Genomic DNA, 26,606 nt, shown 5'->3' with positions numbered 1-26,606 from the left:
CAGGTGGCTTCAACTGCGTGCATTTTCTAGTCTAGATTGTTGGTTGATCCTCACGAGCATTCAATCCACTGTGCTTCAGCATTGTATGAGGTAGAGGTACCTGGTACTTTGACAGCTTCGTCTCTTACCTTACCCTGAGATTTTGGTGCGAGTTCCAAGCAGCAAATCAATCATCCTGAATGTCTCCCAGATGGGAAGGAACCAGTCTCAATGACGGCATCGTCGCCAATTCAACCAATTGGATATCCCTCAAGTTGTTACGGATAGCGAAACTCTATTCCCCGAATACGCCAATGTCGACTTTTCAAGTACGAGGACAAACTTGGAAGTTGCCTCTGCTTCACAATATCCTCATGACGATGCACCGCTTGAACCGTGAGATACCAACGACTTGTCCATTCTTCGACTGTAACGATCTCCTTTTGAAGTTCTTCTTTTAACCCTTGTGGTCTGCAGCCAGCATCTAGCATCTGACTCATGGAATAGCTTTTTTCTCTGTTTCCCAAACGTTTACGATGCCCTTCAACTCGTCGCCATTCAAGGGTCCGACCGACTCAGACCTCGTTCTCGAATCCGCTGGCGGGACTCCTGACTTTACAAGCCAGGCCTAGATTTCAGCCTCTAGCAGCGCCCTTTCCATCATGCGAGACATAGACTGCTCGTCTCCCGCTTACACGGTCCGTATTGCTCGACCCCACGCGCCAAACGCTTCCCTCGGCATAAACTTGACCATGCTGACCACTTTTGTCCACTCTGGTGGACCAGTGGTGGGTTGACTAGTTTAGGCAGTGGCCGATTGGATACTCGAGCGAGACAACATGAACGACCAAACTACCTTGGTGAGCACAACTTTATAAAGGGTCGGCGGCCAGGACTGTTTTGTCCCTCAGCAAGTTTTAACGTCTTCACAGAAGCCTCACAACTCAAGTTCTCCTCCTCCGTTTTGCAAGTTCCCCCCCTCAGTCGCCTCCTTCCTACAGTCGTCATGAGTGTCATCGAAGATTCCATTCAGGTCGAGGAGGGAGATCGTCTCGCTTGTCTCTTGAGCCTTTGCCCGCGCTATGTCGTTGTTCCCCCCAACCCCCCAGATGGCATTGCTTTTGCGATGACGGGAGATTGTCAAGATTGGGAACAGTTGACCTACTGGCACTCTGGCATCTCTAACTGCAAGCCTGGCATCTGGAAGGCAGAGGTCAAGAGCATTCCTGGAGCCGAGCGAGGAGATGCCGACTACGAGGCATGTCTTCGTTGGGTGGCAGATTTGGACGAAAGCACTGAGCTCGAGTTTGACGCCTCCCTTGATGAATGGCAGGCCTGGGAGCAAATGTTCAAAGACAGATTTGACGAATCTGTTCAATGGGACGAGGACATCACCTGGAAGCACGGCGGCACTTACTACGACGATGGAGGCATTTTCAACGTCATTTCCACGGCGTATCTGACCCGTGAAGCGGCAGCCAAGGTGCTGGGTGATGATTTTAATGAAGACGAGTATGACGGATATTTGGAGGTGATTACCCTCAACGACAACCCCATCAACGAGGAAGATTGCCAGAGAAACGAAGGCTTCACACTTGGAGGACTCCATTGTAGGTCATCCTCCTCTGCATGATGAACAGTCACTGACTTTGCGTTGCGTATCAGTTATACAAGACAGCATCGGCGGCCCACCTGCGATTGCCCTGGCTGAAAAGGATGGCCAAGTCGTTGCGATCAAGCTCTGGAGGGGCGATGCCGAGACTAAGGAGGACACTCCTCTTGAAAAGCAGCCCGGCCAGCTCGTTTTCTAGTTATTATGACGACGGAGAGTCTGTAGTTGTGACTTTACAAATCCTTTTCCCCTGGGTTCCTTTGCTTGTCCACCTCCTCTGTCTGTTTTGCCGCCGTTGCCCTCTGTCAACTGGAGAGGATCCTCAAATTGGAAAGGCCTAAGCCATTTATTCAAGGCGCTGAAACCGTCAATTCTGAATATACTGGGGATCCAATTCCTGCCAGGCAATTCGAACGACTCTGTCGGCTCGTCGTCCATCAGAAGGGAACCGAGTCGCTAGCTATCACTAGCGATTACTTGTGCAACATGTTCCGCAACGTTGTACTCATATACTATGCGCGTGGGCTTCGCCGCTATGCTGGGAAAGAGACCTGCCGAACCAATGTCAATCTTAGTTTCCGGAGGAACCATCTTACAACATTTTCAACTTACCCAGAACCTTGAAGAAGCAATACATTGCATACTCACGGATGATGCCCATGTCGCGCTTCGAATTCTGAATTCTTTTGGCGCTCTCGAGGATCTCCGTAACACGTGGTTTCCGAAGGTCCATGTACTGTCTCGCAGCCTTGGTGACGGCCTGTCTCTGCGTCGTAGGGCTGCTGGAGTCTCTCCGTGACAGTTGATGCGCCAGGAACAGCGCGAACGACTCACAGTCCTCCAATGCTTGTGATACACCTTGACCGGAAGTCGATGGAAGAGCATGGGCTGCATCTCCAAGCAAGACAACGCCATCGCGCTCCCAGGATGGCAGCGATGGCGACGTCCAGGTGGGATACATGTTTGTCACTCGAGCGGATTCAATGACTCGCTGAATGACTGGATCTTTCCACTGTGCGTGCCTCTCTCGCAGCCGTCTGGAGACGTCGGCCAAGTCCAGAGTGTTATGATCCGGGCATTCCTTGATCTCATATGTGGACCACCAGGCGAGTGTATCTCCTGGCTCAGACACCGCGTAAGGAGATTCGCGATTAGGATCCGAAGGATGACTCTCCGAGAAGAAATAGCCAAAGAAGCCGTTGCCTCCAAAGATGAAGTTCATGGAACCCTTTTCAACGAATTCTTCCAGGCCAGCTGCTGGGACGAAGCCTCCGATTCCGACAAGGCCTCTTTTCAGGCGGTCAGTATGTGTTGACCGAGAGTTGAAGGTGTATTATTGTGGCACTTACTCGTAATGTGGAGGATACGGATCTTCTGCAGCGTCCGGAAAAAGAGCTCTCTTGGTAATTGACTTGACGCCGTCGGCACCAATCACCAGATCCGCATCTACAGAATCGCTTCCGTCGACAAATTGAACAATGTTTCTCCCCTCCGAGTTGGCGACGACTCGTGACACTCGCTTGTTGACAATGGCCGCGTCGGGAATGCGAGTCCTCAGACACCTCCAAAGAGAGTGACGGCTGCTTGCCACCATGTTGAGCTTCTTCGAGGGACCCCCTGGCTCGTTCATATCGGGACTGTTGATGTCGATGCACATGAGCAGGCTCCCCTTCTTATTCTTCATGTTGGATCGCGATATCACATATCCACCGCGCGTCACATCCCGGAGGAGAGCTTCGTCAAGGCGCTGAATCACACCGAGACCGTTGGGAGCGATGCCCAGCCCGCCGCCGACGATGAGCGTGGACGAATGCGTCGCGCCTTCTTCTCGATCGTCTGAGATGACATCTTTTCCGGTGTCGTAGGCCTCGTAAATTGTGATCTCGTGATCTTCAGCAGATGGCTCGATCTTTGGCAAATGTTTCTTTAGTTCGAGGTACACTGCGCATCCGGCAATGCCAGCGCCGATGATGGCAATCTTCATCCTAGGCTCAGAAGAGTCAAGCTTTCTGCGACAGTTGACAGAGATGATGTTCCTCAGGACTCTGGTATCAAGACAATGTGGACAGAAAGAGATAGACGGCGCGATGAAGAACGGAACTATATACGCCTGGAGCTCACAGCCATAGACCCAGACGTGCGGACTATCTCAACACCAGGGCCATATCGACTCGCTTCACACGGTGCATCTCGAGAGAGCCTCATCGACAGTGGAGCCGCTAACTCGCAAAGCTAACCTGAGCGAGACAAGCAAATCTTCATATGTGATGCGCAAAAGGCCAGAGATGCAAACCAGAGTTGTCCGAATCAAACTGGGAGCTTGGGCCAGACGGTTTCCTCAGTATCGAGCCCAAGCCAGGTGGCGATAGAAGACAGCTTCTCCGCACGCCAGACTCCCTCAGCTACGAAGGACATTACCCCTGGTTGACCAATCCGGCTAGTGTTGCGATACGACAAGCCACTTTGGCGACAGTGCTAATTTCAGATGCTGAAGGTTGTGCTCATTCTGCTCCTTAGGCGAATCGCATCTGATATGATGGATGCATATCAAGCCGGGGGCGAACAGATGGGGCGAGCTGAATGTGACCATGGTTCCGGACAGTTGCCTTCAGTCGACGGAGTAATTGTTGAGAATATACGCCGCCACATGAGCAAAGTACTCGTTCGAGGGCGCCGAAATGTCTGCGAAGCCTCTGTTCTGATTCGTTTGTCCCTGGAGCATTTGAACAGCCACCTCTCTCTGCCGCGAAGAGGGACTCCACAGGGCAACGGTTTTCAGCTGCTGAACCAACATGATAGAGCTGCGGCCAGGTACAGAGGTTGATGATGTCTTGATCATGGCATGCGCTGATAGGATTGACTCTGAGTGTTGCTGAACACGCATAGTATACGAGGCTGCCTCGGGAGACACCAGACACAGCAAACGGAGCAGGATGACATTGGCCGCATCGTAGAGCGTGACCAATGCTGCTGATGCAACGTCATTGTATGGCAGCATGAAGTGAAAGGGATCAGAAGATGTCATGAGATGGTCGTCAGCTACCGGCTCTGAGGCCTCTTGGTTCTGTCGGCCGTCTTTGCGAGAAGCGTAAGAGAGGGCCTCTGATCGCCATTGATGGATCTGAAGTCTCGCATCCTGGATGACAAGATTAAGTTCATGGCACAAGAGGTTTCTCTGCTCGGTCTTGGATGTAATGAGACGGCTGGCAATGGACAAGCATCGCTGAGCAGCAAAGAGGATGTCGACTAGTCTGTCAAATATGAGCTTTGGATGAGTTTCGAATGGAATCGTGGTCCATTGGGGTGATGCAAAGGGATGAAGCTCGTTGTTAGCCATGGCTGCGACAAACTGTTTTGAAGTAGATTATCAGCAAGGCTTCAACCAGGTCAGGGACTTCAAGCCGCCAATGAGAGACAGGGAGCGAAAAGAAACGCACCGTTTGGAGTCGCAGGTGGCTGAATATCTGATGCAGGAACCCGGTCCGACAGCGTTCAGGTCCTTGTCCTTCCAGCAATGAAGCCGCGCCTTTGACGTGCTTCAGCCACGCCCTGGGGCTGGTTCCCGCCAAGGTCTCAAAGTGGACGAGCATGACGGCTGCGCAGACCAAACTCTCTGAAGAGGATCTCAGTGGGCCGTCGTGGGATAGCAGAAGTCGGAGACTCTGCAGTGCTCTCAGGTACCATCTGCAGGCTTCTGTCTTGAGGGAGGCATCGCCAACTGCCGTGCCATAGCTGAGCATTGATGCTGCCCTGATGGAGCTTTGCACGGGAGACGGAGACGGAGAGGCGAGGAATTCGGGAAGCTCGTGCAGCCATATCCTTGACGATCCTCCAGGCACAGGCAGAGATGGTCTAGGAGTTCCGAAGAAGCTGTCGATGAAGTGAGAGACGAACAGCTGATCAAAGGCTCCGGCTGGTGATGGCTGTGACGCTGGTAACTGCACTGGGTGACGATTGTTGGTGCCGCTCCGAAGAAGCGATGGTTCGTGCTTCGAGTTCAAGCTCGCAAAGGCAGCTGATGCATCTACAACTGTATAGACGAAGAAGGCGTCTGTGCGGGCTCCGGGGCATTTCAACCCCATGTTGAGGCACCGCAGGCACTCTGGGAGCGACTCATCGCACTATTCCACCGGCATGATATGAGCTAACAGCAAATGAACAGTCATCACCAAGCAGGGCGCACCTTGACTCTTCGTCTTCGACATGTGGCGCATCCTCTGCTTCTCCCGGCGACGTTGACCATGGCGACGGTTTATCCGTACAGCAACCATCAGACGCAAGTCTGCTGGTGCAACACTCGATCAGCCTTGTCGCCTCATCTTTGTTTGCACGCGGTTGAACCTGTTCGAACCATCAAACGGACGCAGCTGGTGATGAGCTAAACACCACGATCCGAAGATATCCCGCACCAACCCCTTTGTTTCTCTCACGCTCGCAGGATCGCCAGGGGAAATATCGCCTTGCCTCGCTTTTAGCTTGAGCTCCTCTTGCATTCAATCAGGCACCGCATGAAACAGCCTCTTTTAGCCTTCGACTCCCAGATCGGTTTGCGCCTTGCGGCAAGCTTCAGGGCCGGCTTCTCTTGCATCGCCTCCCTCCGCCCCCCTGACTCGTTTTGCCTCTTTGAGCTGCAGACCGACACTTTGGAGGCCGTCCAATAAGAAGCTGCATGACGAGCTCCAGTTCTCCAAGGACAAGCCTCCACTCAAGGGAAGCGATAACATCCATGGCGATTCGCTCTGCCACGTCACTGGGATCCTGACAGGGCTGGTTTCGTTTCGCCTCTGCTTTTGTTTGTTAGCCCACAGCGCAAAAGGGAGCCAGAGTGGAGCGGACAACGGTCAGATGCATCTCTGTCACGCTTCTTGGGCCGCCAAAGCTGAAATTCACGACATCAATGCGTCGATAACTGACTGTCTTCTTGCGACAGACGCTTTGCTCTATTCCCCGCGATCACAGGCTTAGCAGTTCATTGCCCTTGGCTCCTCCCTGCACTGCTTTGTTCTGCATCCGCATTCACAAACACTCACGTTTTATACCCCTAAATCTGCCTGTCTTCTCACCGTCTCCTCTCACTCCCATTCTCATCAAGACGGTATTAGTCACATCATCACCACCATGGGCGAAGACCTCCTCTCCGTTATCTTCAAGGACAAGTCATACAAGGGTAGAGCCATCAAAGCAGCGGCAAAGCTCTTCTCAAATGCGGCGCCCATCGTCAAGACCATCGAGGCCGGCAATGGAATCATCAAGATCGGCGAGACGCTGTCCAAGGCCAACGAGCTGGCCGGCAGGGTCAATGAGTTCGCTCCAAGGGCAAACCAGATGGCCGACGGGCTCAACAGATTCATCCCCGCCATGCAGGTCATGGGCCAGTCCGTGTGCGACAGCGCCCGGATCTTTGCGTATTTCAGCATGATTGCCACGACGGTCCGCATCGGCGTCAACATTGTCCAGACGTATCAGGGGATCCAGGCGCTCCAGCTTATAGCCGCCAAGCTGCAGGACATCTCCGTCAGCCTCGCTGCGCAAACGGCGCTCATCGCTCAGAAGGAGTTCCCCGACTACGTTCACAGCATGATTCGGGAGCGGCTCACGCAGACGTCGGACGACGCATCGATCAACCACTGGTTCTTCCTATGGCATCCCGATGACGACTGGTATCCCAAGTTCTTCCATCTGCTGGAGGAGAAGCCACTAGGGACCAGGTTCTGCGGCTATACCAACCAAATCGACTCCGTCTTCGTCTTCATGATTGCAGCCAGGCGGCGCATCAACGAGATGGAGTACAAGGCCCGCCGGCGGGGCCATTCTATCCGCCCAACGCGGCTGCATCTCCTGGTACCCGCATATCAGCCTATCCTCATCGCCGAAGCTCTCAAAATTCCTGAAGAAATTGGTGACTTTGTTATGGAGGGCCGCATCAACAGCAATCGCGAGTTTGTTTGGCTGAACCTGCCCGACGACCAGCGGCACTACACGCTCAACATTGGCCAGTGGGTTCCTCCCAACCAGGGGTGGTTGACGTGGGCCGCATCAAAGATTGGGCTTGGTGAGAAGGCGCCCAAGCTGCGCGCGCCCAGAGCTCTCGGATACAGCCAGATCCCATTCGAAGTTGAAGCGCAGCCTCTACCTGCCCACGAAGACGACGACGGGAGCAGTACCCTAGTGAACCCCTCAATTGCCCCATCCGAAGTCAGCCTTTTGGAAGACTCAGACAGGTCAAAAGACAAGGAGAAGGATAAAAGCCGCCGACAGGCGACGCCATTGCATCAGCGTGAGCGGCGGCATCGCAGCAGCAGACGGAATTGAAAGGCGTGAGAACTAGTTGAAGAGAGAAGTGAAGAGGCGGATCAACATTGGGTAAGGACAACGGCAGGGGGGACAAGGAAACGGTTCAGGCATACAATCTTCTTTTCTTCTCTGTTTTCTCTTCGATTCCAGTTGCACGTCGGACCCGCGATAGCTCAAGTCCGCCTGCAGTTGGAAGGCAAGAGAACGCATCGCGAGATCTGGAATCTCCGCGTCATTTCACAAACAGAACGACGGCATCGGTCGGGGTAAATAGAATCCATTTGGCATCAGATTGCGAAATCAGGCGACATATGTTCAGCTTTATAAAGAAATATACCATGGTATTCCACAGCGGCAATGTCTTTCTCCATGTTTCCTCTTCTTTTCATAAAGAAGTCATTTCGAAACCCACCTGCTCACACTTCGCTCACTGAAAACTCTTATTCCTTTTCACAGCTAGGAACGTCAAACTCCACAGCTGTCGGACGTCGCTCTCTGTTCCACCTCCTACTCCTGGTGGAGGAGGAAGTACACCCAGAGGGGAAAACTCGAAGCCTCGCGACGATCCTTCGTTATACGTCCAGCTCCATACTTCGGATTCGAGCTGCTCCGCATTGTCGTCGATCATATCCCACAGCTTATTATACGCGCTCTTCACAGCACCCAAAACGCCCTTGTTGCTGCAGAATTTGGGAATCGCGGTTGCATCGACCACGGATGAAGGGATATCCGTCACGTTCGCGCCATGGCATCGCGCAAGCTGCCGCTCAAGTCCCTTGGCCATCAGCGCCAGCTGCCAGCTCCAGATGACGGTGCCATGATAGGCAGAGTTTGTGAAGTTGGCGATGAGCACGCCGTTGTCGGACAGGGCAGGATTCGCGACGACGACGCCGACCGGGGTGCTCAGACCAGCTGGGAACGGACGCAGAATCGCGTTTGCGGATGCGTTGATAAATGTTGTCAGTTGCTCATCGTCTGTTGTGTTGAGCAAGTAATGGCGAAAGGCCGTATCTGTATGTGAAATGGGAATAATCTCTGGCGTAGTGGTGCTGTTGATGGCCAATCCATAGTCAATCACGGTACCATCGGTGGAATAGTTCGACACCGAATCACCATTGGTAGGGCCCTTGTAGAATGTGCTCTTGTTGGTGTACTGCTTCAGCCTTGTCTTGGCGGTCTGGGTGGTAATGTTGTGCTGGAAGAACTGTAGCGTCTTGTCTTCCCACACTTTGGCCCTCCGTGCCGCCTCCGTGGCCCAGTTTCTGGTGAAAGAATTGTTGGGATAGACGCCGGGCATGGCTGCCAAGCTGGAGATGGCGTACAGGGCGGCTGGTGCCAGAGCGCAGTTAACGTCGAATGGGATGCGGCCGTTGGCAAGACCATATGTGGAATCGCGCCACTGACCGACGATCTGGTCTGGCTTGAGAGCAATGAGGTTGTCCACTGTCTGATTATGCTCAAATGCCGCGGTAAGGTTCATGATCTTGCTGGCAGTGGTGTAACTCAGATCGCCCCAAGTCAGATTCGCATTGCTGACGTCAATTGTTCCAGCCTTTGTGCTGAGCAGTGGGCTGACTCGATCTGGAGAAGAGCCAAAGTATCGTGCCATAAGGATGGGGAGATAGTAGTCCGTGTCAATCATTGGATACGTAAAACCAGCGGCTGTAGATGTAATGTTGTTCTGCAAATTGACGAACGTCGCATAGTCGCCAATGGTTTCCTCATGGCAGACAGAGCCATCTGTTCGATTGACACGTTCGAGCGCTGCTCCTATGACGGCCTCGATGGCAGAACCATTGCCGGTGCTGAGAATAGGCTGGAGCAGGAGTGCCGAAATCATGCTGTCGCGGCCAAAGTATGTGAGAAACCTCCACCCTCCGGCCAGCAGCTTCTCCGTGTAGGAGAAGAAGGAGAGGGATGAGACGGTCTCTGGCTGTTGTTTGACGAGTGCTTGGGACTGGTTGTTCAATATCTGAGTCGGCGTCAACTGCTTGAGCTGAGGATAGTTGAACGAAGCAGTGAAATGGTAGAAGCCAGAGCCGAACCGCAGCGTTGTGTGGTGGATTCGGATGTGGCTATCACTGTTCTTCCAGGGTACAAGCGTGAATGTAGTGGTAGTGACGTTGTCTAGCCATCTCCGAGTAATTTGCGCGCCGTTATGCTGATATTTGGTGACTCTGATGCCGGCTTGTATAACAGGACTAAGGAGACTTGGGCCTTCTGTGAAATCACGAATGTTTCTGACGCTGCCCAGAATAGCAATCGGCAGCTCAGCGGAATCATTGAAGGAGAGAACGCCCTCGACGCCAACAACAGGGGGGGCAGAGTGGTTGGCCTTGCGGTAGATAGGGCCCAGAGGGCTCCCCAACGTGGAATTGACAAGCTCAATGGCGAGGCTACCGTTTTTGCCGCTTTGTGGTTGGAAAAAGGTGCAGATGCCACTATTTCCGGCAGGCCAGGCAACGATGAGTCGAGGGCCTATGATGGAAAGATTGCTGTCGGGGAGGGGACTGGTGATGACAGCTTGAGCATCGACGTGACAGTCTGAGTAAAAGTAATCCTGATAAGGCGGATCACTGAGATGTAGCGTTCGGGCTGGACAGGATGATGCGTTGTTGTGCAAAGAATGAGTAGTGGCGCTTCCATAGCTCACAAGGAGCAGAAGCGAGGGGATGAGCTTCATGATCTTTCGAACCGTGACTGCCAACAAGAGGTCGGGACTAAGAGATGTCTCTCCTTTTCAAGACATCAACCTTGCATGCATTGTCACCACACCCTGTCTTAAAATCCACCAAGCTTGTATCCTTATATATGTATTCGTATCGGCCGGTCGATCGTCTCGGTAGGCAAACAAAGCCCAAGCTCGTCTCGGCATCGGGGCCGGTTCGTCGTCTCGTCGACGTCATTTTGTGCCTTTCCGTTGACAGCCACCACGCGAGTGTCCGTCTGGGGTAAAAGTGGGCAAAAGACTGAAATTATTCGGGCCTTTCAGGCGAAATCAGCAATCCGAGCACAAAATCCGAAGTGCCTGGGGCAATCTGTGGAGAAGATCTGGGACAATCGGACGGTGATTTGAAGGATTCGGATGCGGAATTGTACGTAATTGGTGGAGGAAGCTGTCATGGAAAGGTTATGATTGGGGAATTGGAGATGTTGGGGGTGGGTGCAGATGGCGTGGAGACTTCTCTGAAGAACCGTTTTTCCTTGTTTCTGGAGAAGCTGAGTGACGATCTTTCGGTGCGAATTCGAGGTTAAGTTGTGCTGGACTCGGAGATGAGAGCAGTGACATGCTGCTGAGAAATGCCTTATGTCCTTGCTATCGGTAAAAGTGTTAGCCACGGTGACAAGGGGAGGAAATGAGACAGGATGGACAATGGAACGAAGAACGAACAGAAACATTGAACATACCAAGAGTAGTCGAGAGGAAATCGCGTCAAATTTCGCCGCAAGATTTCTTGTAGCTGTCAGTCTTGCAGGTCAAGGGGCGTAGTAGTGAGCAATGCAAACGAAAGCGATGATCTATCCGGATCAACGTCCCTGCATTTTCAGACCATGCAAAGGCATGGGCTTTGCTTGACCTCCAGGCTTCTGACGCTACTCACCTGTAAGCACATGGCGGGCATGAGATCAGTAAGCCGCGAGCCACCTCAACCAGTCTCCTTTTGTGGAGGGCCAAAACATACCGTTTCTCTAAGACACTACCGAGTAGACGGATATGTCGAGTTGCATTGGGGCACACTATAAGCCAATAATCTCAGCAACAAAGCTTCGCACTAGACCAAACATCGTCATCCTTGTGACGAATATACTTTGGTGGTGGGAGGGGCACATCCCATGTAAGTGACCACCAACAATGAGTCCACTAGAATCGAGGCTTTTCTTAAGGATGAGATTCTCAAATAGAGCTCGGATAGAAACGCATCCAGCATCGCAGAGCCATACAATTTGTCGGACAAGGGGGGCAATTCCTGCGAGCAAAACCGCGGGCGTCAAGGCCAAGCGGTCATGTGTCTTTGCGACTGTAATCCGTCACCGAGATCTCCTGAGAGAAGCTGTATAAGATGCCTTTATTCTTCCAGTCCAACAATGCCAGGCATACCGTTCAAGCGCCTCAAGGGCATCACAAGCGTCTCGGGCGACATCCCTCAGTTGGTCATTGTCAAGCGGGGGATGTTGCGCTGAAGCCGTTTTATCAATCACTGCTTGTTAACGCAAAAGATTGCATGATTGTGATGTCGATTGAATGAAAGGATATGTTGAAAGACAAAGACTGTTGAGGAAGATGGCCGATTGAAGAGATGATGGGGAGCGGCGGAAAAGGTGGTGTACAAGATATTGGCAGAATCGAAGAAGGCAGGCGCGCCGCAACGGGTGAGCATCTCTCTCGTGAAGACCCAGGCCGCCCACCGCTGTTGTAGGATGTTTCCTGTAAGAAGCTGAGATTACGTATTTTATTTTAAGCATATAACTCAGAAGAGAACCATATTCTTAGTCAAGAAATGATTTCACATAGAGCAATGATGCAGAGGTGTGCCCGAATCGTCAGTCCGCATCACAGCGCACCTCATCGAGGCACACTCAGTTCTGTAGTAACCAATACCACCAAAAATCCACCACCGCAGCGTCAACGCTCCAGCCGCTTCCAAACAATTGCGTGTTACAAACTCCCGTCAACGCCGTTACGCCTCTTGTTAGCTCCCGGCATGCAGAACGCCGTGGCGTCGAATCTAAAACGGGAAAAGCTCAGTTGGCCCTGCTGACTGGCTTGTGGACTGTCAGACACCAAAGGATCAGCAATAAACGAGATTGAAGCCCCTTCTTTCGAACCTCACCTCTATCCAACAACCCTCTCCATTGAGGAATATTTGGCTTCAGCCCGGAATTTGAGATGGCGTCGTATCTGTCCAAGCTCCTCGGCCTCGGGCCCAAGAGACGCGCGCCGGCAATCGTGCCGACCGACGAGGTTGTGCCTTTACATCTGTTTGATGATACGGCCACTTTGCGGGAATTCACGCTCATGTGGACCTTCAAATTTGACCAGGTGCTCGATGCGGACAAGCTGGGCGATTCGCTGTCGCAGCTCTTCCAAATGGAGGGCTGGCGAAAGCTAGGCGGGAGGATTCGACTCAGGGTGAGTAGACAGACTGACTTTGAGGCAACGGTATCAAGGATCAAGATCCAGATCAAGATCAAGATCAAGATAAAGCCAAGCACAAGCTGACTCAGAGGTCAGCCCGATCGATCGGCAGAGATTCACATCCCATGCCCCTTCACCAAGGATCGACCGCCCCTCCACTTCACAAAGGCGAGCTTCAACATGCGCATGGCGGAGCACCCTGAAGCATCGAAGCTGCCATCTTCATCAGACAGGCTCAGGACATTTCCAAGCCCTCGTAACTACCAGTCGCTCGCTTTGGGACCAGGGGCGCCAAGATGCTTCGACGATTACCTGTATTCGGATCTTCCGCTATACGCTCTCCATGTCGTCAACTTTACAGACGGAACTCTGGTCTCGATCAACTTCAATCATGTCGTCAGCGATCTCGCCGGACTGATGGCCGTCATGAAGGCATGGCAACTCGTGCTGGCAGGCAGGCCCGAGGCCGTCCCTCCGTTCAAGGGCTTCTGCGAGGACTCAATGGCCGGGCTCTACAAGGCGCAAACGGCTGAAAAGTACATCCTGGCCGACAAGCACCTATCGGGCTGGCGACTCGCGGCATTTGGACTTCGACTCATCTTTGAGTCGTGGTGGTACTCTCCGATTCAGTCCAAGCTTGTCTGCATCCCCAAGGAGACCATGGACGCACTTGCTCAGGCGGCCAGGGACCAGATACCCAAATCAGCAGAGACCAACGGCGCCGCAAGCTCATCGTCCTCGTTCATCAGTGAAAACGACATCATTGTAGCGCTGTTCATGAAGACATTGGCGCATAGCCTTGACCCAAATCGCTCTGTCGTGGCTCTGCAGGCTGTTGATCCCCGTAGCCGGGTCAAGTCGGTGTTTCAGCAGGACGCCGCTTATGTGTGCAATGCACCTGCGGCTGCTTTTGTCCAATGCAATAGTCGGGAAGCGATCGATATGAGCATTGGCGAGCTGGCGCTCGAGGGTAGAAAAGCTCTCCTGTCGCAACTTACCGAAGAGCAGATGAAGGCCGTGGCTGCGCTGGCGTACAAGTCCATGCTGAGCAACGGCAACCCTCCTGTAATCGGAGAGAGCAACATGGCTTTCCTCGTCTTTTCCAACTGGAGCAAAGCCGCCTTTCTGGAAAAGGTGGACTTTAGCCCAGCCGCTGTCGAGGCGGGTCGGTCCCAGGACACACCAGCCCGACCCGTCTACTATCACTCCCAGAGCTTGGAGACGGGCTCTTTTGCACCGAATGTCATCGTCATCATGGGAAGAGACTTGGAAGGAAATCTCTGGCTGAATGCGGATCTCCCAGCTCACGTCTGGCCGACGATGCTGGAACACTTGGAACAGTATGCGTAGATGAACGCCGTTTATTCGTCTTCATAGAACAGTTGCGTCTCGGCTCATTTTCGTCCTGAAAAGTGGCAGGACTTCTCCAAGAAAGATTCAAATCTTCTCATTTCCGCTCCTGGTCAGTACAAGCTGACATAAGGACATATGTCTCAAAAGAACTAAAGTACCTATGCTGAAGAGTAAAAGTGTCGGAACGCACAAAGTATCAAATCTATCAGAATCTATTAGACGTCTAGAAACAAGCAATGAGAGGCACGACCATGGCTCCTGCGACCAAGTAGAGGCTTGCAGCAGCTGCTCCGGCACCACCCTTGGATCCGGTCTCGGTTGGACTCGCGGCAGCGGCACTTCCTTGAGAGCTTGCTATCGTTGTGGCTGCGTCGCCGGAGCCCGTAGTCTGTGAGCTGCTGGAGGCTGAGCCATCCGATCCGTCCGATCCGCCAGATCCAGACCCGGAATCTGATCCAGACCGGGAGCCAGAGTCGCCCGAAGCCTGCACATGGCCCGCAGCGGTAATCGTATACACGGTTCCATCGCCCCCGTTGGTATAGGAAAAGACGGTGCCACTAGCAGGAGACGTCACGGTTCCAGCAGCATTGCTGAGCGTCGCCGTTCCGCCTGGGACGACGTCCGTCGGCTTGTAGTATTTGGTAACTCCATCAAGTGAGTATCCCAAGTCATTTACGCAGTCGTACGTATCCAAATATGAACCGCACGAGTTGAAGTCGGTGTTGAGCTGCGACTGAAGCTCAGAGACGTCTGAGAGTCCGATGAGTTTGGGGTCGGTATCGGGGCAGATGTTGTAGAGACTGGTATGAATTAGTACGGATGTGTCAGATACAATTGGATCGGGAGAGGAGTGGCAAAGAGAATTTGATTCACCTCGAGAGAGCACCGCTAATCTCGCAGCAGTCGCACCCCTGAATCTGCTGCAGATTGCTGCTGGCGTCGCCCGAGTTTGCATTGTTGGAGCATGTCGCCGTCTCCTGGATGGCGTCCTGGATTGCGAGGAAGACCTTGCCCACGTTGCAAGAGCACGCATCGGGAGCCTTGTTGGGCGCGGGGAAGTAGGGCACAGGCAGCTTGGCGATGGGACAGTTGATGAAGTAGTCAATGATGTATTCCTGGTACTCGCACTCCCAGACGCGGTTCCAGCAGGAGGCAGAATAGCAGTTGTAGTTGTCGACATAGTTCTGACAGCCGCAAGCCAAGAGTTCTTGCTGGCTGTTGTCCTTCTTGGCCTGGGCGATACAGGAGCTGAGCTGGTCGTTTGCTTGCTTTTGACACTTCTCGAATCCAGAAGAGTCGGCACATCCCGTGCTGGTCAAGGTGACATCGCCAGTGGCGGCGAGGGCCACTCCGGTAAGTAGAGGGAGCAGGGCTAGACGCAGCATTGTGTTGTATGTGTTTCTCACCGACTTGCACGGAACTACGATAAATCAGTAAAGGAGAGAGACGAGGAATACAAACGATAGGGTCCAGCCCAGAGTTATCAAGCAGGCCTGCGCTGACTGGCCTGCAATCGCGCGCCCTTCGTCTGCAGGCAGTCTGCCTTGGCCGTCGCCCAAAGCGGCCAAACCAGCCAACTATCGTCGGTGGATACAGAGCCTCTTGATTTCCCAAAGAGGAGGATCAGGGACTTTCTGCACGCACGTGTCCTGCCGAGCGATCCGTATTCCGCTCTATGAGGCCCAGCAGTCGCGGTCCGTGATTCGACTGAGTCGGACGAGGAGGGTTCGCCTAAGGCTGGACCCCAGATTGGCGATCGTAGAGAGCCACGGGATTGGTCAGGGGGATCAGCCGCACTCTATTTCTCGATCTCGGTGGGTTTTTTGCATCCTAAGTCGAGGATAGTGCGCGCAGCTGCCGTCCCCATCGCGGAATCGGCTGGCATTTTGTGCTGCCTATCCGGATCTCGAAGCTGTCAGCATCGTGAAAAGAGTCAGAAGTCAGCCTGGCTTGTTGAGAATAGAAGACTACGTGCATTTTCCTTCATGATGGCGATCTGCACGTCAGAGATGATTCAATCCATGATTTGTTCATCTTAGGGCGTTGTGGATTGTTTATTGGTGCGCCGAAGATGTTTCTCTTCGCGCTCTCCCCCTCTCTTTTCGATGGCGATGAGGTCCGCATGCTCTCGGCTGCGCGATATCGTCACGTGTAACCCTTATCGATTCCGCATCCGATACTCATCAAGCTCTCAGGCATTGCAAAACTCATCTCAGTCCTCCTATGAAGCTCATATGAAGATATAACCAGCCTGAGAGTCCATCTCGTCCGCCCGTTTTTCTCCATTGCCTCTCTATGAGCCTTTGTGAGATTGAGTGGGCCGTTCTGATGGAGTTCGTATTTAGGCGCGGGAGCCGATTCAGCTGAATCGATATTTTACCGATTTAGGCAGCATATCCCGGGGCGGGCCTTGAAATTACCCTACAAATGTGAGATCTCATGCTGATTTCATGAAAATTTCAATTCAACTGGATGCAACTTCATACAAACGTTTAGCTAGGTGAAGTGCTATGAGGTGAAGTGCTTCTCTCTTGAAAATGCAACTTTTCGGTCATTTCATGGTGGGCCATAATAAACTTATTATTAACCTTGAGTGATGATGTCGCTGAGGCAATGAGGGTCTCAGTGGATCTCGTGACGATCAGTTCGTCTACGTTCAATCATTGGGTAATAGCGACAAGGCCTCTTCGGGACCAAATTGCTTCATCTCACACGAAAAGTGCATTGGGTAACCTCCTGAAATCAAACGAGAGTAGAGCTTCAATTTACCCCATCAACCGTCATGAAAACTTATCCTTATTTGAAACATCGCTGTGAGGATTACTTGAAGCAGCTGCAATGACTGGGAATTCAAGGTTTGAAGGACCTCAACTTCCACCTCATCTTTGAGTCCTCATGACTATAGGGCACGATCTACGGCTACGATATATGAGCGATAATTTAGCTCATTAGGTGCTCAACTTTTTAATCAGATCCCTACTAATACGTTCATGAACCATACCTACATCACCGTTGTATTTCAACTCACTGACACAGACGATCATGCATTCTGGGGCTCCGTGCTCATGGACTTGAAAGACTCCGTGCGGAATCTCCAGACTCCCTCAGATGAGTCTTGTGGATCTCTGCGAACAAGCATGGAAGGTTAAGCGGCATCGGAACTTTTAATCGACAGAGTAGGGCCTTTGCCAATGCCTCGGTGCTGCGATTGAAAAAAGATGTGGGGGAAACCTGGTCAACGCGGCCAGGTGATTGAGTTCATTATTTATCATTTACCGCCGGTGCTATAGCGGTATCTATCCTCTTTCCGAAGCATCCGTTGCCGACGAGATAGGCTCAAACAGTGAAGAAAGGAAGACTCGGAAGCTATACAAGATTGCAGCAGTCATTGACTGTGAGCGCTGTGTCTGCTTCAACTGGATGGATGGCTGGGTGGAAACTTGAGCGGATATCCACCCCTGATCCGATGGACATTTCGGTGTTAAGGATGGTCTCGCACGCCATGATACTATTCGTTGGATTATCGTTCCCGATTTCTAATCGAAAACATGCCATACAGTTGCAAGTCCACGTATCTCTTCCTAAACACGAAAATTGCTCATATCGACGGAGATGTAGATTTCCCTATGTGATTATGGCTGAGCGACAATCCAGATGGACGTCCGTTCTACGTATTAGGTAGGTTCCCTATATGATAACTCTAAAGACAATGTATTGAAATATTCCTGCAAGCTATGCCTGCACCATCTCTTGACAGTCACCGCGTTTCTTTGTAAGATCAAATTCCTTCAGCAACCCTTGAATGCTGTGTGATTTACGAAACTTACGCATAATGAGAAGTCATGCCGAGTCACCGACATCATCATACATTCCCGCATTTCTTACCATTTTCTAGAATTACTTCAATATGCAGTCTGTTTAGCTTCAACTGGATTTAACGCACATCGAGTTCAAACAAGTGAAAATTTTTAGTTCAGCGATATTGTATGATATCCAGTCAACCACCGTTGAGGGTAACTGTTAAGCCTTCATGGGGCTAGATCAATAAGAACAGCCTGCTGGGTCTCATTCTTCTCTGATGTTGATATAGGTCCGAAAGTTTGATGGCTACACCCTGCGGAGATTGCAAATGTGTAATATCTATACAGCATGAGACTTGAGCCTTTTCTTTCTTTCCTCTAAAGCTCTTGAAGCAAATAAGAACTCGCTCAAGAGATACGTGCGTCTTATATCCATCTGGTGTGTATAAAATCTCTCGGCGGCAGTGATCGATCGTGTAGAGGTTCGTGAGTTGTATCTTCTCCTGGAGCTCGTCGTGTCATGTATCGGTGATCAAGCCTCATACGCTATAAGACTAATGGGATGCTTGGACATCTGTCTTACAAGGGCTGCCACACGCACATGCCCATGTGAAGAGTGCTATTGAAATATATCAGTTCTTGATAGTAAATGCTGCTGCTGCTGCACTGATGCTCACCTCGCAAACCCGGCCAGCGTGGATGCGATTCGCCGCATCTCATTCAAAACAACGTCTTTCTCCCATGCATCTCTCTCACAAAATAGAGTGTCACATTGGATCTCCTTCAATATCGCCCTACTCAACGTTGTAGAGGCAATCGTGAACCCCAGACACAGAATGGCGTCGCAGCGAAGCCGGGTGTTGGCATACGCACTGAACTTGGTGTCCAAAATCGATGGGTAGATAACGTCCACACTACTATATGTCAAAGAAAGTAAACACTGAGACTAGTCAGATTGGAGATGAAGATGTGTTGCAGCTTAGTGAGACGGTACCAAGAGGATGATGAGGGCGTCTAGAAAGTTGCATACATCGCAAAGACGGCTGATAGAAAAGGAGGCAATGAGGACGTAGAGACTTGATGAGATTATGCGTATGGCAAGGTAGATTGCGCGAGTCTGGGTGGAAAAGTATTGCGATATAATGGGACAGCCTTGTTTCTCATCCATCACGGCGGTGGAGGCTGTCGAACGAAATGGAATTACATGCTATCACAATGCAATGCTTGAGAGCAAATTCCTGCCATCATCATTATATCAAGTCGTTCACAATCCAACTCCACGATTTCATAACAAGATTGTGAATATTGCCTCAGACAAACTAAAGCAAAGGATTTTTGAAGGGGGATCGTCTCGGGAAACTGAAGCTATCCGTGCCCGAGTCAAACCGGTATCCAACGGAGACGCACGTCTTCATCCATCGTCATGATGCCAATCACCATGAGGCGCAAGACCCGTCTCCGTCTTCAAAGGGGGGACTCGGACGAGATGAACCGGGAGGCTCTGATAGTACCAAGAAGTCGGAGTCCCACACCGGAGTCCCGAAAGCGGTAACTTGGACGACACACTGTGACTCTTCCCGTACTGTAAGTTCTTCTAAGTCATCCCACAACCCACATATCCGTAGGTTATCCGCGTATTCGGGCTGCCAGGGATCCATGGACGGGCGTCAGAGCCTTATGATTCGCGAGACCAGGGGAGAAGTCTGCCGGGAAAAGTCCGTTGGGCCCCTCAGAGAACCACATCCCTGGCCGACCCCCTCCGCTACTCCGCATGGCTTTTTCCCCTAAAGGGGCAATTGGAGGTTGAGGCAACAACCAATGGAATGCGAAGAATTGACGGCTCTCCACTTTTAGAATAACGAAGAAGAGGCCATGCCCCAGCTTTTCGAGGTTGGTCTTGTTCAAGAGGTCCTGGGTTTATACTACGAGAGGCTTTGAGGGTTGACTCTGTTATAATGGCTGATGGTATTTCTTCTCAGGAAGAAGGGTTCGCTTTTCATTAATATTAAGAGTACAGAATGTCCAATCATCAGTTTTGCCAGACCGAATATTGAGTCATGAAGAAGATGATGATGGCGGTGATAATGTTGAATGTGGAGATAATGAAGAGGAAGGAGAATAAGAGACAGACGCAGACGATATGCTCGGATCAGATTTGATCTCTGAAAGCCTCTTTGCAATTTCCGCCGTCGAGCTTTCCGCCGCCGACGACGACGTATTACTGCACTCGAGACACTGCCGGCACTCGAGGTTTCGCCGCAGCTGCTCCTCGCACCAGGCCAGGCGGGCAAACAGATCCTTTGTTGATTGCCTTCTTTTTCGCGGAGCGGCGGGTGCGCTTGGCTGACAAACGACCTTGAGCTGAATCGATTTGCGGAAGCGATTGTATCATGTCAGCTGGCGTGTTGAAAGTTCCAATCATCCGTATCAAGCTTGTCGTGTAAATGGACGGGGGACCTTATCTGATCTGGTTGAAATGTCCGCAGGCAGAAGAGTACGCACCTTGATGCACATTGAGCATGGGCTTTTCCGGTTGCACTTCTTTTTGCGCTTCTGACAAAGGCGGCAAGCCAGTTTCCGGGTTTCCTTTGCGGGCTGGTGGGGAGTAATAGGTGAGTTGGCGGAGGAGCTCATTGTGGAATTGTTCGTAAGTGTGAGGTTGAGGGCGAGGAGTTGGTGGAGGCCGGAAATAGCTTTGGGGATTGAAAGGGAAGCGGAAATATGATTGAAGAGAGTGAGCTGCCATGAAAGGTGTATTTTATCAGTGAGACGCTCGACGTGAGATGTCAAGGATGTTCACATTTTGAAGTTGATGTCAAGCTCAAAGGTCGACTAGGCGGATAGTGGCTCGGCAGTCATAACCCCCCCGTCAGGCCCATGCAAGATCAGCAGAGACGGCTAGCTCGACAAACTTTGTTCGTCAAGTCGTACGGGGCTCGGAAGCATCGAGTCATGGGTCATGAAGATCGGAAGCCATGCGAGTCGGGCTGAAGAACGAGGCTAGTACGAGTACGACGTTGCCAGAGGTGTAAGTAGTAGGTAGGCTCCGGGGGGTCATGGTGAGCAGAGGCGGCATCGTGTTCCATCGACACTCCGAGACAGAGGGAAAAGCAGACGGCCGCTCGGGGTCTGTTAAGAACCCGGCTGTGTGGAGTCCCTGACAGAGGCCGCGATTGGACAAGGGGGATCGAGGAGGAGGCGAGTGATTATACTCAAAGTCCGCAGTACGGCGTATAAACAAGGTAACATGGGGCCAGGCTGTTGACTGCAAAACGATATTCTTCGGAGCTGTAGAGGGCGTTTACTCTATTTGATAGCTAACAAAGGGATGACGCCCCCTGAGAATTGCGGAATACGGGGCTTAGTGGACTCTGTCATTCTGGACTATTCTGTTGACTCGGGGGCTGGTAACGTGGGAGATCCGAGAGACCGGTGCGTTGGCAGGCTGCGGCTGTCCGATCCTGGGTGATATATAGTATGTAAACCGTCAGATGAGCCGTCGTATTGATGGAAGTGTAACAGGGGATCTAGGAATAGGTGAGCTGAGCAATCTTTTGGGCTTGAAGATATTGGCGATATTGAAAGCCGCAATAGAGTTGCCCGACTGTTCTCACCTACCTACTGTCATTCATCTGTATACATCAATATCCCTGATGCTCCAGTTGCTCTGAATATCGACGCTTGGACGAATATTATCAAGATGTCTGGGCAACCAGACCAGGGCGACTCGAGCCCCGAGTCTCGCGCCCAATCTCCCCACGGAAGCGCCCAGACCTACGTCGAAGGCCAGAAGACTCCCCCCTTCAACGCCGATACCAAGAAAGAAACGAAGAATCAAGACAACGTCAACGACGACGACGACCAAGATGATTCCTCAGAGAACAACAGCGTTCAGGAGATGGAGCGGCGGCTCAGCATGGTGCAGCAGCTCGCCCGGCAATACACGCACGCCTCGGGCATCGACATCCAGGGCCAGCCGACCTCGCTCTTTGGGAACAACGACCCCGAGTCGCCGCTGAATCCCATGAGCAGCAAGTTCAACGGCCGCACATGGGCCAAGACGGTGGCCAAGTACGCGACCGAGCACGGATCTGGCTTTCGGCGCAGCGGCATCTCGTTTCGCAACATGAACGTCTACGGATACGGAACGGAGACGGATTTCCAGAAGGACGTGGGCAACGTGTGGCTGTCGATTCCGGATCTCGCTCGGCAGGCGATAAGCAAGACGGGCGGACGCAGACGGATCGACATCCTGAGGAACCTCGATGGTGTCGTCAAGTCGGGCGAGATGCTCGTCGTGCTGGGACCGCCTGGAGCAGGATGCTCGACGTTTCTCAAGTCGATTGCCGGCGAGACCAACGGCATCTACATCGATGGCGAGACGCAGTTCAATTACCAGGGTATCAGCGCAAAGGAGATGCACACCCAGCACAAGGGCGAAGCGATTTATACAGCCGAGGTCGATGTGCACTTCCCAATGCTGTCGGTTGGCGATACGCTTGCCTTTGCGGCCATGGCGAGATGCCCCCGGACTCTGCCTGCCGGCGTCTCCCGCGAACAGTTTGCGGCTCACTACCGAGACGTCATTATGGCCATGTACGGCATCAGCCATACCGTCAACACGCGCGTGGGAAACGAGTATATCCGCGGCGTGTCTGGCGGAGAGCGGAAGCGTGTGACAATTGCCGAAGCCTCGCTCTCGAACGCTCCTCTTCAGTGCTGGGATAACTCAACCCGTGGCTTGGATTCCGCAAACGCCATCGAGTTCTGCAAGACTCTTCGTCTCCAGTCCGACACCTTTGGCCAGACCAGCGCCGTGTCCATCTACCAAGCACCCCAGAGCGCATATGATGTCTTCGACAAGGTCCTCGTTCTGTATGAAGGAAGGCAAATCTTCTTTGGTCCTACCGACAAAGCCAAGGACTATTTCGTCAATCTCGGCTTCGAATGCCCTGCGCGCCAAACCGTGCCCGACTTCTTAACGTCAATGACGGCGCCGACGGAACGAATTGTTCGTGCTGGGTGGGAGAGCCGCGCTCCTCGCACCCCTGACGAATTCGCGACGTGCTGGAGGAATAGCGACGCCTACAAGACGCTTCAAGCTGAGATCGATGCCTATAACCAGGAGCATCCCATTGGCGGTGCCGACGCCGACGCTTTTCGTGAGCACAAGAAAGCCACACAGTCAAAGGGCCAGCGCGTCAAGTCTCCCTACACGCTCTCGTATTCGCAGCAGGTCAAGCTCTGCCTGTGGCGAGGCTGGCGACGACTGATGGGCGATCCCAGCTTGACACTCTTTGCATGGCTGTCCAACACGGCCTTGGCCCTCATCATATCCTCGCTGTTCTACAACATGCAGCCCACGACCGGCAGCTTCTACGGCCGAGCGGCGTGCCTCTATGTCGCCATCCTTATGAATGCCTTTTCGAGTGCTCTCGAAATTTTGACGCAGTATGCGCAGCGGCCGATTGTCGAAAAGCAGTCGCGGTATGGCTTCTATCTTCCGTCTGCGGAAGCCTTTTCATCGGTGCTCTGTGATATGCCGTACAAGGTTGGAAATGCCATCTGTTACAACTTGGTGTTGTATTTCATGGCAAATTTGAATAGGACACCGGGCGCATTCTTCTACTTTCTCTTCGTGGTGTTCCTGATGGTGTTGGCCATGTCTGGAATCTTCCGTTCCATGTGAGTTTTCTTCACCCCCTCCCCCCCCTTTTCCTTTCATCCCTAGGCATCTTCGTCATTCTCACACTCACATCCACCCCAGAGCCTCCCTCTCCCGGACCCTCTCGCAAGCCATGGTTCCCGCCTCGCTGCTTATCCTCGCCATGGTCATCTTCACCGGCTTCGTCATCCCCGTCGACTACATGCTCGGCTGGTGCCGCTGGATCAACTACCTCGACCCGGTGGCCTACGGCTTTGAGGCCCTCATGATCAACGAGTTCAGCGGCCGCCGCTTCGAGTGCGATGCCTTCGTCCCCAGCGCCCAAGTCCCGGGCTACGAGAACGTCACGTCCTCGCACCGCGCGTGTACCGCCGTCGGGTCTGTCCCCGGGCAGGACTTTGTGAGCGGCGACGCGTACATCAACCTGCAGTACAAGTATTTCCACGCGCACAAGTGGCGCAACGTCGGCATCCTGATTGCCTTTGTGCTGTTCAACCACTTCGTGTACTTTGTCGCCACGGACCTCATCCAGGGAAAGAAGTCCAAGGGCGAAGTCCTCGTCTTCCGCCGCGGCCGGCTCCGGTCTTCGACGCCCAAGAAGAGCAACGACACGGAATCGTCTCTATCAGGCCCCGTCCCCGTTGTTGAAAAAGGGGCGGATATTCCCAATGAGCGCAGCGACGCCAAGATCCAGGCTTCGACCAGCGTCTTCCACTGGTCGAATGTCTGCTACGACATCAAAATCAAGGGCGAACCGCGTCGTATCCTCGACCATGTTGACGGCTGGGTTAAACCGGGCACCCTCACGGCCCTCATGGGTGTGTCTGGCGCGGGTAAGACGACGCTGCTCGACTGTCTGGCCGACCGAATCTCCATGGGCGTCATCACGGGCGAGATGCTGGTGGACGGCAAGATCAGGGATAACTCGTTCCAGCGCAAGACTGGATACGTGCAGCAGCAGGACCTCCATCTCGAGACGACGACGGTGCGCGAGGCGCTGGAGTTTAGCGCCCTGCTGCGACAGCCTGCGACCACGCCGAGGGCAGAGAAGCTAGCGTACGTCGACGAAGTGATCAAGCTGCTGGACATGCAGGAGTATGCGGATGCCGTCGTCGGCGTGCTAGGCGAGGGGCTCAACGTCGAACAGCGGAAGAGACTCACGATAGGCGTCGAACTCGCCGCAAAGCCACCGCTGCTGCTGTTTGTCGATGAACCGACCTCGGGTCTCGATTCACAGACGTCCTGGGCCATCCTTGACCTGCTGGAAAAGCTCTCGAAGGCAGGTCAGTCGATCCTGTGTACAATTCACCAACCGTCCGCAATGCTGTTCCAACGTTTCGACCGGCTCCTGTTCCTCGCAAAGGGCGGTAGAACCGTGTATTTCGGTGATATTGGCGACAACTCGTCCGTCATGACGTCGTATTTCGAGCGACACGGCGCTCCCAAGTGTTCCCCTGGCGAGAATCCCGCTGAATGGATGCTCCAGGCCATTGGTGCTGCCCCTGGATCGACGACGGAGGTGGACTGGCACCAGGCCTGGCTCGAGAGCAAGGAATATCAGGACGTCCAGGCAGAACTCCAACGGCTCAAGGAGGAGGGCAACAGCAACGCCAACAGCAGCCACGATGTCGACGACAAGGCTTCGTACGCCGAGTTCGCAGCGCCCTTTTGGTCCCAGTTCCTCATCGTCACGCAGCGCGTCTTCCAGCAGATCTGGCGCACGCCGTCGTACATCTATTCCAAGTTCTTCCTCTGCTTCTTCGTATCGCTCTTCATCGGCCTCGTCTTCCTTAACGCCCCGCTCAGCATCCAGGGCTTGCAGAACCAGATGTTTGCCATCTTCAATATCCTGACTATATTTGGACAACTGGTGCAGCAACAGATGCCGCACTTTGTGACCCAGCGCTCGCTCTACGAAGTTCGTGAACGACCGTCCAAGACGTACAGCTGGAAGATCTTCATGCTGTCCCAGATCGTCGCCGAAATTCCGTGGAACACGCTCATGTCCGTCGTCATGTTCGTCTGCGTCTACTACCCCGTTGGCTTCAACAAGAACGCCGTCCCGGCGGACCAGGTCACCGAGCGAGGAGGCCTCATGTGGCTGCTGTTCTGGCAGTTCCTCATCTTTACCTGCACCTTTGCCCATGCCTGCATCGCCATCACGGACACTGCCGAGGCTGGCGGCAATCTGGCCAACATCCTCTTCATGATGTGTCTCCTCTTCTGCGGTGTCCTGGCCTCTCCTGACAGCATGCCCGGCTTCTGGATTTTCATGTACCGCCTCTCGCCGTTCACGTACTGGGTCTCTGCCGTTCTGTCGACTGGCCTGGCGAACACACACGTTACCTGTTCCTCCAACGAACTCGTCCACCTCGATCCTCCGAGCGGCCAAACCTGCGGCGACTTCTTGTCCAACTTCATCTCTGCTGCTGGAGGATATCTTCAGGACAGCAACGCCACGTCTGACTGCAGCTACTGCCCGATCGCTGACACAAACGTCTTCCTCACGAGCGTCAGCTCGAGCTACTCTCACCGGTGGCGCGACTTTGGCATTGGAATGGCGTATATCGCTTTCAATATCGCGGCTGCGGTGTTCTTGTACTGGTTGGTCAGGATGCCCAAGAAATGGGGCAAGAAGAGAGAATGATGTCCCCCGGTCACCATTCCTTGACAAGACTGCATCCATCTATTCGACAAAAGCGGCGAATCCTTATGCATTGCATTGGACTCACTTGCTTGTCATCTGCCAACAACCGCAACCAACAA

The 26,606-nt window shown here is 52.9% G+C and overlaps 10 protein-coding genes across 10 annotated transcripts; 4 read left to right on the top strand and 6 right to left on the bottom strand.

The window, feature by feature from the left end:
* Positions 1 to 985: 985 nt before the first annotated feature.
* On the top strand, positions 986 to 1,790 carry BBK36DRAFT_1108735 (hypothetical protein; the record flags this gene model as incomplete). Its single annotated transcript, XM_024889397.1, has 2 exons — positions 986 to 1,589; positions 1,645 to 1,790. The coding sequence occupies 2 exons, from the start codon at positions 986 to 988 to the stop codon at positions 1,788 to 1,790; spliced, it is 750 nt and encodes a 249-aa protein (XP_024753511.1).
* A 393-nt stretch (positions 1,791 to 2,183) lies between these two features.
* BBK36DRAFT_1107919 (FAD/NAD(P)-binding domain-containing protein) lies at positions 2,184 to 3,575 on the bottom strand (the record flags this gene model as incomplete). The annotated part of the gene is made up of 2 exons (XM_024889313.1): positions 2,184 to 2,880; positions 2,941 to 3,575. The coding sequence occupies 2 exons, from the start codon at positions 3,573 to 3,575 to the stop codon at positions 2,184 to 2,186; spliced, it is 1,332 nt and encodes a 443-aa protein (XP_024753510.1).
* Positions 3,576 to 4,199: 624 nt separating this feature from the next.
* Positions 4,200 to 5,673, bottom strand: BBK36DRAFT_68 (hypothetical protein; the record flags this gene model as incomplete). The annotated part of the gene is made up of 2 exons (XM_024898497.1): positions 4,200 to 4,940; positions 5,029 to 5,673. The coding sequence occupies 2 exons, from the start codon at positions 5,671 to 5,673 to the stop codon at positions 4,200 to 4,202; spliced, it is 1,386 nt and encodes a 461-aa protein (XP_024753509.1).
* A 1,036-nt stretch (positions 5,674 to 6,709) lies between these two features.
* BBK36DRAFT_1108279 (hypothetical protein) lies at positions 6,710 to 7,903 on the top strand (the record flags this gene model as incomplete). Its single annotated transcript, XM_024889346.1, has 1 exon — positions 6,710 to 7,903. The coding sequence occupies one exon, from the start codon at positions 6,710 to 6,712 to the stop codon at positions 7,901 to 7,903; it is 1,194 nt and encodes a 397-aa protein (XP_024753508.1).
* Positions 7,904 to 8,312: 409 nt separating this feature from the next.
* BBK36DRAFT_1164743 (hypothetical protein) lies at positions 8,313 to 10,568 on the bottom strand (the record flags this gene model as incomplete). Its single annotated transcript, XM_024894687.1, has 1 exon — positions 8,313 to 10,568. One exon carries the CDS (start codon positions 10,566 to 10,568, stop codon positions 8,313 to 8,315), a length of 2,256 nt encoding a protein of 751 aa, XP_024753507.1.
* A 2,205-nt stretch (positions 10,569 to 12,773) lies between these two features.
* Positions 12,774 to 14,372, top strand: BBK36DRAFT_1173457 (hypothetical protein; the record flags this gene model as incomplete). Its single annotated transcript, XM_024895863.1, has 2 exons — positions 12,774 to 13,016; positions 13,119 to 14,372. 2 exons carry the CDS (start codon positions 12,774 to 12,776, stop codon positions 14,370 to 14,372), a joined length of 1,497 nt encoding a protein of 498 aa, XP_024753506.1.
* A 226-nt stretch (positions 14,373 to 14,598) lies between these two features.
* BBK36DRAFT_137943 (hypothetical protein) lies at positions 14,599 to 15,760 on the bottom strand (the record flags this gene model as incomplete). The annotated part of the gene is made up of 3 exons (XM_024897454.1): positions 14,599 to 14,633; positions 14,715 to 15,175; positions 15,249 to 15,760. 3 exons carry the CDS (start codon positions 15,758 to 15,760, stop codon positions 14,599 to 14,601), a joined length of 1,008 nt encoding a protein of 335 aa, XP_024753505.1.
* A 2,994-nt stretch (positions 15,761 to 18,754) lies between these two features.
* BBK36DRAFT_1164740 (hypothetical protein) lies at positions 18,755 to 19,600 on the bottom strand (the record flags this gene model as incomplete). Its single annotated transcript, XM_024894686.1, has 3 exons — positions 18,755 to 18,794; positions 18,853 to 19,115; positions 19,583 to 19,600. 3 exons carry the CDS (start codon positions 19,598 to 19,600, stop codon positions 18,755 to 18,757), a joined length of 321 nt encoding a protein of 106 aa, XP_024753504.1.
* Positions 19,601 to 20,230: 630 nt separating this feature from the next.
* Positions 20,231 to 20,809, bottom strand: BBK36DRAFT_1173451 (hypothetical protein; the record flags this gene model as incomplete). Its single annotated transcript, XM_024895862.1, has 2 exons — positions 20,231 to 20,536; positions 20,678 to 20,809. The coding sequence occupies 2 exons, from the start codon at positions 20,807 to 20,809 to the stop codon at positions 20,231 to 20,233; spliced, it is 438 nt and encodes a 145-aa protein (XP_024753503.1).
* A 1,066-nt stretch (positions 20,810 to 21,875) lies between these two features.
* BBK36DRAFT_1136859 (hypothetical protein) lies at positions 21,876 to 26,487 on the top strand (the record flags this gene model as incomplete). The annotated part of the gene is made up of 2 exons (XM_024893109.1): positions 21,876 to 23,860; positions 23,943 to 26,487. The coding sequence occupies 2 exons, from the start codon at positions 21,876 to 21,878 to the stop codon at positions 26,485 to 26,487; spliced, it is 4,530 nt and encodes a 1,509-aa protein (XP_024753502.1).
* Between the last annotated feature and the right edge of the window lie 119 nt (positions 26,488 to 26,606).

The sequence above is a fragment of the Trichoderma citrinoviride genome (genome assembly GCF_003025115.1).
Source record: "Trichoderma citrinoviride strain TUCIM 6016 unplaced genomic scaffold BBK36scaffold_1, whole genome shotgun sequence".
NCBI classification, from domain to species: Eukaryota; Fungi; Ascomycota; class Sordariomycetes; order Hypocreales; family Hypocreaceae; genus Trichoderma; species Trichoderma citrinoviride.
Note: the sequence above shows the minus strand (reverse complement) of the source record. Positions and strands in the feature narration are given on the sequence as shown.